The 9,530-nt window shown below is 64.2% G+C and overlaps 2 protein-coding genes across 6 annotated transcripts; one reads left to right on the top strand and one right to left on the bottom strand.

Annotated features, from left to right (window-relative positions):
- The first annotated feature begins 257 nt into the window (after positions 1 to 257).
- On the top strand, positions 258 to 1,205 carry LOC146585258 (uncharacterized). Its single transcript, XM_085323277.1, has one exon. The coding sequence runs from the start codon at positions 325 to 327 to the stop codon at positions 1,042 to 1,044; it is 720 nt and encodes a 239-aa protein (XP_085179403.1). The 5' UTR covers positions 258 to 324; the 3' UTR covers positions 1,045 to 1,205.
- A 265-nt stretch (positions 1,206 to 1,470) lies between these two features.
- Positions 1,471 to 9,029, bottom strand: CSAD (cysteine sulfinic acid decarboxylase). Of its 5 annotated transcripts, XM_085323271.1 has the most exons (18): positions 9,016 to 9,029; positions 8,554 to 8,674; positions 7,528 to 7,825; positions 6,707 to 6,863; positions 6,357 to 6,508; positions 5,766 to 5,892; positions 5,279 to 5,369; positions 4,991 to 5,097; positions 4,681 to 4,796; positions 4,405 to 4,484; positions 4,253 to 4,307; positions 4,036 to 4,152; positions 3,839 to 3,901; positions 3,454 to 3,537; positions 3,134 to 3,333; positions 2,950 to 3,001; positions 2,454 to 2,543; positions 1,471 to 2,315 (listed from the first exon to the last, which is right to left on the bottom strand). In XM_085323271.1, the coding sequence occupies exons 5-18, from the start codon at positions 6,483 to 6,485 to the stop codon at positions 2,142 to 2,144; spliced, it is 1,485 nt and encodes a 494-aa protein (XP_085179397.1). In that variant the 5' UTR covers positions 6,486 to 6,508; positions 6,707 to 6,863; positions 7,528 to 7,825; positions 8,554 to 8,674; positions 9,016 to 9,029; the 3' UTR covers positions 1,471 to 2,141. The 5 variants fall into 5 exon arrangements, with proteins under 5 accessions (XP_085179397.1, XP_085179402.1, XP_085179400.1 ...); XM_085323276.1 differs by lacking the exons at positions 8,554 to 8,674; positions 9,016 to 9,029 and having other exon boundaries at positions 6,707 to 6,856; positions 7,528 to 7,609; XM_085323274.1 differs by lacking the exons at positions 7,528 to 7,825; positions 8,554 to 8,674; positions 9,016 to 9,029 and adding an exon at positions 6,943 to 7,159.
- Positions 9,030 to 9,530: the final 501 nt, after the last annotated feature.

Here is a 9,530-nt window from a genome sequence, read left to right as displayed (position 1 = left end):
CAGGCCCCACGGCAGACGGGGGTCACCAATGGGGGGAACCAGGTCTGGGCCCCATGGCGGGCAGGCGGTGGGGGGGGAGCCAGGCGGACTGAGCGCCGTGGTGGGGCAGGGGGGATGCCAGGCTGAATAGGCGGCTGGGGAGCTCTAGGGGGACTGGCCCCGTGGGGGGCTGAGGGGTTCCTGGGGAGGGTCTAGGGGGTCTGAACCCCCTAGCAGGCTGGGCACCACCTAGGGGCTGACCCACTGGTGGCTTGGGGGGGGCACTAGAGAGGTCCGGGGCCCCACAGGAGGGTGTGGGGCGGGCACCGCCCGAGCAGGGGGGCGATGCCAGGCGCGGGGCAGATGCCGAGCCGGGTGGCCGCGGGCGCCGCTGCAGGGATGGCGACGGCGGAGGAGCGCGAGACGCTGCTGGCCCTCCAGCGCGCCCTCCCCGACGAGCAGTTCCAGGCCTTCAAGTACCTCCTGGAAGGGCAGATCCCGCTGAGCCAGCTGCGCCCCGCCACCCGCCCCGACCTCTGCAGCCTCCTGCTCCAGCACTTCCCCGGCCAGGCCCTGCGCAAGACCGGCGCCGTCCTCCGCCAGCTCTCCCGCTTCGACCTCATCCAGCGTTTCCAGCTCCCCGGCACGGAGGACGTCCTCGGGCCCGCCGCGGGCTCCTCCGGCACGAGCGCCGGCGAGGACGCGGCCGCGGGGTGGGCTCTGCCTGCCGAAGCCGGGCGTCCTCGCGGCCGCGGTGCCCCGTCTTTCTCCCCAGCAGGAGAGCAGAAACTGTTGACAGAGAAGGACCTCATGCAGGTGGCCCAAAAAATGGGCAGGGAGTGGCAGGAGATGGGGATCCAGTGCCTGGGGCTGGAGAAGAGCCGCCTGGACCAGATCCGAGAGGACAACCCCAACAACGTCGTGATGCAGATCTTCGAGATGCTCCGGGAGTGGCGCAGGAGGGAGAAGCAGCACGCCACCGCCYCGCGTCTCCACGCCTGCCTGGCCGGAGCCAACGTGGACCCCGAGGTGCTTGCCTTCCTCCAGAGCATTGGGGGCATCTGAGGGGCACCGCAGCGGGGTGGGTGAGCGGGAAGCAGAGCTGCAGTCGGAGGGTCTTGGGRCAAAGCCGAGATCTCGCCGAGGCAGTGAGGTGTCTGGCCCTGCCCTCCCTTGCCCGGCCTTTTCGTATTGGAAACGGAACAGTAAAAGTATATTTTTTCCTACCCTTGTAGACCAGTGAGACATCCTTGGGGTCTCCCACCCCACCGCATGGCCCCACACGGGGGGGTTTCAACACAAGCTCGGGGCCCCAGGGGCRGCCCCCCCGGTGCCATCCTGACATCAGTGAGGGGAGATGGAGAACAAAAGGCACCGGGGTCATTTCTGCTCATCGTTCCCGGGAACCCATCGTTCCCCCGGGATGCCGCRACACCCTCTAACACCTCTTCCCCTGGAGCCAAGCAGCCTGGCGGGTGGGAGAGCTGTTGCTATGTTTACTGCACATTTATTTTATTAAGAGTTGGCCCAAGTGCTCTGGGGGTGGCGTGGGGACACAGAAAAGCTGGGGGGGGGGCGCAGGCCAGGAAGATTCGAGTTGGGGTTTGGCCGTTCAGACAGCCCTGGCCAAAGCAGGAGAAATTCCTACCAGTATCACKGTGAAAGCATCCCTGGCTGGACACGCAGATGTTGCCTTTGGAGCACCCATTGCAGAAGCACGTGCTGGGTGCCATCGTTTCAGGCCAAGCGTTGACTTTGCTGGAGCATGAGCCCACAGGGGTCCAGTGTCAGTGGGCAAAACATATCCACAGCTCAGCAGAGCAGGGAGCAGCCGCCTGCAGGCCCCGGGCTGCACGGGCTTCTCCATAACCTTGGGCTCTTCCCCTCTTCCGGCTCCCTGAACACCCTCACTTGAGGCTCTCAGTTTGGAACAATCTCTGAGGGAGGAGAAAGGAGTGAATCCGAGAAAAGCTGAGAGAACAGGATCGTGGACCAGCTTAATGTTGAGGCGTGGTGAAGCGCGTTAGGCAGCGGCTCGCAGAGGACAGGGCAGGGAACACCGGTCTGTGTGCAAGCGAGCATTTCCCATGGCCTTCCAGCGTGGAGAGGAGCTGGAGGAGCCAACGGAGCAGAGTAGGGGCTGCACAAGGCCCCCAGGATCCCTACAGATCCCTGCCGAGCCTCTCGATCTCATCCAGGAAGAAGTCCAAGTCCGCCCTGGTGACCGCAGGGTTGGTAACGATCTGGCGGAAGAAGTTGACCTTGGCGTCGAGCGGTTGGTAACCCACCATCATGGAGCCCGATTTCATCATCCGCTCCTTGATCACGGGAGCCACCTGCGTGGAGATGGAGACRTGACCCGCTCAGGTCCACAGCGCAACAGGGCTGGCCAAAGCCACCCTGCGCTCCAGGGCCAGGCCGTGGACCTCAGGGCTTCGAGGGGCCGGCCGCGGAGGGCCGACGCTGGCRCTCACCTTGCCCAGCCTGGGCCAGTAATCTGCAGAGCCCTCCTTGCCCCGCAGGCTGGGCGGCACGAACCAGAAGCACAGGTTGATGAACTCCGGCTGCGGGAGGAGGACACGGAGTCACAGCGGGGGCCCCTAAAGCAGTGCTCTCTGAGGAGCACCCCACACGGACGCATCGCCTCCGGAAAAGGGGGCCTGGGGGACASCTGCTTTCCCTCATCTCTTCCCATTCCCGTTTCAGGAACCCCCTGGGCTTTAGATCGACTTCCCCAGCTCGCAGATCCCAGAAGCAGCTGGGAGGGGGCAGGGCCCCTTCCGATGCCTCCCTGGTGCTTGTCCCCGTCCCTGTGATGCCTTAGGCAGCTTCCAAGTGGGGGGATGAGGCATAAAGAGCCTCCGAGCCATGGTTAGAGCAGGGAGCAGAGCCCAGGAGTCCCTGCTCATCCTAGTACCCCTGCTCAGTCTCTCCCGGGCACCTTCACCTCCTCTGCTAGGCAAGCAGTACCTCTAGCACCAGCTGGAAGCCTTCCCTCCTCTTAACCTCCTCGGCCAGGTATCTGGGGGCAAACAAGAGCGTAAGCCACAGGACCAACCTCGCTACAAAGGCACGAGGCATCAGGGAAGCTAACGGCCCGACCCGAACCGGGGACTCGAGGGCATCACCGCCCTGCCGCCTTCCCGGCGCTCACCTGGTGAAGGCAAAGGCCCGGTCCACACGTCTCTCCAGCCCCTCGGTCCCCACGGCCTTCCAGAGCAGCCAGAGCTTGAGGCAGTCCACCCTGCGGCCGCACTGGATGGTCTTGTCGCCCGTGTCGTAGGACACGTCGTAGAACTTGTCAGGCTGGAAGAGGTACGTGGCGCTGGCCCCATGGCACCGCTGGAGCAGGCCCTGCAAGAGACGGCTGTGACCCCGCGGCCAGCGGGCGCTGACAAGCGCAGGGCAGGTGGGCAGGGATGTCCCAGCGCCCTGGGGTTGCCCCCGGGGCCGGACAAGGGCGGCGGGACCTACGGAGCTGTCTCGGAGCAGGAAGGCGGAGCACTGCAAACCCACCATCAGCATCTTGTGGGGGTTCCAGGCCACCGAGTCCGCCCTGCGGGAGAGGGACAAAGCGGGCCCGGGGGTGACTGCAAGCCCMGAGCCCAGCCAGGGAGGCTGAGAGCCCGGCGGGTGATACCCAGAGCAGCAATCGCCCCTGGGGGCAGAGCGCAGCCCTTCCCACCACTGTTGCCTTCATCCTGGCAGCAGCTYGCTCAAGGCTGCGGCTCAGGGTAAAGCCAAGCGGGACACGCAGCAAGATCGTTGTCCCTGGATCTGCGAGTGTTAAAATCAGCTCCAAACTCGCCTTTTAGTGGCCTAGCTCAGAGCCGGGCCCCAGCCTCGGAGGTACTCRCCTCTCAATGCCGGTCAGGAGGTGCCGGTGTTTCCTGGAGAGCAGGGCGCTGCCGCCCCAAGCAGCCTGCGAGGCAGGGAGAGATGTGTCAGAGCAGCCACCGTTCCTAGAGACGCYGTGGGGAAGATGGGGCTCGTGCAGAGGCCCGGGGGACCCGGCAGGACACCCACGCGGCCTCGTATCCCCCTAAAGTCACTCACATCCACATGGAACCAGATGCCGTGGCGTTGGCACACGTCTGCTATGCTCTCCAGCGGGTCGAAGGCGCCCAGGACCGTGGTGCCACAGGTGGCACTGACAAAGAAAGGCACGGCGCCCTGAACGGGCAGGGGACAGCGGTGAGGGCCGCCCGTCGCGCGTGGCTCTGCCCCTCCGCCCCAGCACCAAACGGGTGCTCCCCTCTCCCTCTAGTCTCACCTCGKCTTTTGCCCTCTCAATCTCCTTCTCCAGCTCCTCGGGGATCATCTTCCCCCTAATGGACATTGAGCAAARATCACAGCGGTGATTTGGTCAACCAGCAGAGCCTGGATCTACTGGACTCCGGCTCGGATCGGCCTGGATGCTCTCACCTCTCATCAACACCGACCAGGTAGAYGTTGTCGGTGCCGATGCCCAGGAACGCGGCTCCCTTCTGGATGGAGTAGTGGCTCTGAGAGGGGAGTAGATGGGGATCAGACYGAGGATTGCTCCCAAAACCATCCAGCCTCTCCCAACCCACCCTCTCCCCTCCTGTCTCCACACGTGTCCCAGCTCCGTTCAGGCATCGTGCAGGCTGCCCCGAGACCTGCCGGAGAGCAGCCACCGAGCGCGGGGAGGAGGAAGGGTGGGAGAGCCCCGCTCCATACCTCCCGTGAAGTGAAGAGCACCAGGCGCGGCAGGGACCAGCTGCCTTTCTGCTTGCTGTCCGGGAAGCGGTGGTACCGGGCCACGTTCATGGCATACATGTTAGAGATGGAGCCACCTACGAGGGGACAAAAACTTGGAGGTCMCGGCTGGCTGGGACTGGGGGGACAGTCAGGAGACCTGGCCAAGCCACCACTGGGCTGGGACCAAACCCAAGGCGATTCCTGCCATGCTGGCTGGGAGCCAGTCCGGGGCCCGGCACCCAGGAACGGAAAGGGCTTAACTCAGCCCGCACCCGYCGGCCTCACGCACCTGGGGAGAAGATCCCGTCCCCAGTGCTCCAGCCCACCAGCTCCCGCAGCTTCGCCAGCACCACCTCCTCCATGAGCACGAACACCGGGGCAATCTCGTAGGTGTACCTGGAAGGCACGCAACCCGGCTCTGCTCGCGTGCGGTCGGACGCGCTGCTGGCCTCCCCCATTCCCCTTCAGGCTCCCCAAAACCTTGATGGAAGTGAGACCCCCCAAAAACCCCTTGCTTATGGCATCTAACGAGATCCCTGTGAGCAGTTACGGTGCCCTCCCAGGTGCAAGCACGTACTGGCTGGTGTTGAGGGTCTCTGTGATCATGCGTCCCATCAGGGCATGATGGTCCAGGCCAGAAAACAGCTGGTTAAAGAAGCGAGGGTGACCTGGGGGACGATGAGACGGGGAGAGGCCTCAGCGGCAGGCAGGCGAGGGCAGCTTGCCAGGGAGGTCAGGAGCCTCACGGGACCCCCGACAACTGCATCCCTGTCACCACCGCCCTGCGAGGAGCTCRGGTCCTTGGGCCACAAGCCACGAGGGGGCAACCGTGACACGCGCGAGCTGGGCCGCGTCGTGAGCTGCGCGCGCGGCAGGGTGCGCGGCGGAGCTGCGAGCAGCAGCAGGGCCGTGTCCGGACCCGCACGTGCAGCAGGGTGCACGGACCAAGCCGTGAGCGGGGCCGTGCCGGACCCGTGACCCGGAGGACGTTGTACCGCTGGGTGGGGAGCCGGCCTCGCACGGCGGCTCAGCCCCCGGGGCGGCTGGCATCCCTCCACGCTCACAGGTTTTCACGCTGTATCGGATGACGTCTCGGCAGCGCTCCAGCACTCTCTGCCGCGGCTCCCCGTGGCTCCTCAGCTCCAGGTCCAGCAGCTCCCGCAGCTCCCGGGGCTCCTTCCACTCACAGACCTGCAGGGATGAGGTTCAGGGATACGGGGCCACGTATCCCGCTCTGCCGGGCAGGAGTCACTACTCGAGGGGCAGTTGAGGGAGACCAGATCCGAGCGCCCAGGCTACCTCGCGGCCTGTCCCTTGAGCAGGGGCTGCTTGACCCTGTTTTTGGCGGGCGAGGGGGGACAGCAGAGCCCCCAAGGGCTGTCCCCAGCTGCTGGCCAGCCCATGTGAGGGTGGCAGCCCAGGCCTCAGTGAGGCCGGCTGCCCCCGATCACCCACGGCCATCCCCACGCTGCCGCCTGCCCCCTCCGCACTGGGGCTGCCCACGGCAGGAGCAAAGGGCAGGGACAGGCACAACTGTCACTGCGAGACCTGGCTCAGAAAAGCCCTGGACGGGGCTCCCTACTGATCCACCTGGAGCTCTGGCACCGTTCCCACCCTGGTCYCCTCCTCATTCTGCTGCTCCAGGGCTAGCTCACCTTCTCTGTCGCATCCATGCCCTTCCTGATGGCTTCTTCCAGGAGGATCTGGAAGGCTTCCTGCAGGAACTCCTCGCCGGCTGCCTTATCCAGGCCAGGATGCTCCAAGCTGCTGCTCTCGGCCATCATGAGCTGTCTCTCCTGCTCATCCCCTGGGCAGYGGAGACACATAGGACAGATGTCACTCTGTGCCACATGCCCCACCAGGACACGCACCAAGCCCCAGCCCTGCTGCATGTACATGGCCTGGGAAGGCATCCCTGGGGAAGGGGATCCGGAGCCAGCAGGGAGGCCAGCCCCAAAACACCTCATTCCCCAAGCTTGGCGACCAGATCCAGGGACCTACGAACCCAGGGTCAATCTGCCGGCAGGGAAGTTCCCGTTCCCCTTGTTGCTGCCTCTCTGCGCTCTGCAGCAGGCCGTGGAAAGACGCTCCCTTACTTTTTTCACTTTGCACAAACAGGGGATTTTCACAACGGCAGAGCCTTTCCGGAGTCCTGCTGCAGCCTCRGGGTAGAGAGTTTCTCACATTAACAAGGCACCACATTAAAGAGAAAAGCTTTCCTGAAATGAATTAGCTGAAAACCTGGACTTTCACACTTCCTATCTGTGTCTGGCAAGTCGTCTTTATCTCCTCTGCACACTTCAAAACCCTCTGCCAGGTCTCAGTTTCGCCCTTGGGGCTCAGTTTGATTGGAACCACCTCCTGCCACAGCAAGTTCCTGCAAACTTCCTTCACCCGGAGACCAGGAGCAGCTGCGGCTTTTACAGCGCCTCTCCGTGCTATGGGAACGTGGAGGAGTCTAAGCACACCCACTAATCAATAACGGAGACGCTCCTTGCCCCCAAATCTGTGCTCATCTGGAGAGCGAAGATGAGAGTTCGATGGTGAACAAGACGCTGCCTTCCCCCAGCTCCATCCCAGCTGTGACACCCCTCCCCCCAAAAAAMCCATTGCTATGCTGGATGTTTCCCAGAAGGGATCTCCTGGGAAACCCTGGAGGTCTCTATCCCCCCCTGTATGGGCTCTGCAGCCGAGGTTTCTCCTCCAAGCTCTCAGCAGCGTGGAGAGCCCTTCCCATCCGCGCCACGCAGCCCCTTCCCCTGTAGGGCCAGCAGCCCCCAGTGGGTGCCCCTCACGGCCCCCGGCACGGCCTCGGTGCCCTGTTACCTGCTCYTGTTTCAGTGCCGTGCTGCGAAGGGACAAAGTACAAGGGAGCTGACGGAGAGCGGCTCCTCGGCTCTTCGCAAAGCGGCTCTTAAAGGTGCAGCCAGCCGCTCCGAGGGGCTTGCTGCCAGCCGGTCGCCGTGCCAAAGCCCTGTCTCCGCAGCTGGGATCTCTCCGGAGGCAGCCGGCGCGCTCTCCTTCCTGGCTGTCGTCTGCACACGGATGGACGGACGGCTCGGGCCAGCAGGGACTTTGCAAACCAGGGCAAAAGGGGATGGTATCTCCTATCTCCAGGGAGGAGCTGCAGAAAGGGGGAAGGGAGACAAGGTGAGCGCAAAGTAATGACTCCCAAGCAGCCTCCYGCTCTCCCAGTCTCTCCCTCACACCCAGCACTGGTTTCGATGCAGGCTGAACCTCAACCCCTTGGTCTTAACGCTGCCCGGACAGCATCAGGCCCCTGCAGGCCCCGTGCTCCCACGGCAGGGAACACTCCCCCTTGGTCCACATCCCTCGAAGCAAAGCCCACGAGTCCACCAGGCTGGCGGGAAGGAGCCGGAGCCCCCAGTGGAGCATCCTGCCCCCAGCGACCGGTTCCTCCTGCCGTACTGCATCCCTCCGAGGGAGGTAAAACGCAGCCTGCCAGGCTGCTGCGACGAGCCGCTCATGCGGGAACCGGCCGCGTTTCCTGATCCTACCCTGCCGATCAGGACGTGCTACGGAAGAGCCAGACTCCCTGCACGGGGCTCTGCGCGCTCGACCCCTCCTCCCCGGGGCAGAAACTCAGCCACAATTCCTTTAAACCTTCCCCCAAAAGCTCACCCCGCATCCAGAGGATTTGCCCGACRCTTGGGGCCACCCGAAGGCCCCTCTAGCGAAGGCTCAAACCGAAGCCCTTCCTTCCAGGAATAGAAATAGGAAGGAGAAGCCGGCTGCAGCCCCTCGCTGCGGCCCRGCGCGTGGCAGGAGCACGGGGCCTCCGTTTCGCACGCCGTCAGCGTGAGCCAGTCCCCTCCAGAGCGAAATTCTTACCTGTGCCCCAGAGACGCTTCTCCCCAAGCGCAGCAAAGGCCACAGGTGACAGCCCTGCTTCTCGCAGCTTCAGAAACGTATAGGGTACAGAAAGCAAACCGCAACACCTCCGGAGGAGACACTATACAAAAAACAGGAGATGGGATTAGCTTAAGTGGAGGGGGTTTTTATTCCTTTTTTTTTTTCCTGCAAATGAGGAGCTCAAGGGGCGCTCAGAGGGTTGAGGCAGGCTGAAAGCAGAGGCCCCAGCGCGGCCGCCCCACGGCACCGACACAGAGGCGCTGACGGAAAACGGAGCGTCGRGGACGGCACGTAAGGGCGGCAAACTCGGGCACTTGCTAAGCATTTATCGGCCACGGGAAGACGAGGGCAGGGAGGGAGGCCAGGGAGCAACCGAGCAGCCCCACGGGACGTGATATTATCATCCCGGGAGAAAAATCAGGATGGGGCGGGGAAAAGGACCTCCAAAGCGCTCGGGAGAGCAAACTCAGGGCTCGCTGCTTCGCCGCCCGGGTCCCTCAGTGCCGCCAGCCGCATCGCAGCGGCTCCTGCAGCCGCCCCGGGGGGCCAGGAGCGCCRAGCCCGTCGGAGGACGCTTCCGACGTGTCCGCGCGTCGGATGCCAGGCAAGCGCCTCTGCGGGCTGCAAGGAGGCAGGAAAAGGGGGAGAGGGACTGAGGACGGGCAGCGGAGATGGGGGGCCAGGGGGCCGGCGTTTGCCCTCCCCGGGGTGTCACGAGRCAGAAGCTGCCCCGGAGGAATAACAGGGCAAGGGGAAAGGATGTCCCCGGTGGGGCATTAAGCAGGGAACAGCCCCCCCCCCCAAATGGGTCACAACGTGGGGGGGGGGCTAAGACCCACCACCAGGGGCAATGTGGAGAAACGAACCCCCCAGGGGCAATAAGGGGGGAACAGGACACCCCCAGGGGCAATAAGGGGCTACGGGGGGAGAGACCCCCCCAAGGGCAATTGGGGGGG

Source organism: Rhea americana, unplaced genomic scaffold (assembly GCF_003343005.1).
Source record: "Rhea americana isolate MKP2758 unplaced genomic scaffold, rheAme1 scaffold_831, whole genome shotgun sequence".
In the NCBI taxonomy this organism is placed as follows: domain Eukaryota; kingdom Metazoa; phylum Chordata; class Aves; order Rheiformes; family Rheidae; genus Rhea; species Rhea americana.
This window is presented reverse-complemented; position numbering and strand designations above follow the sequence as displayed.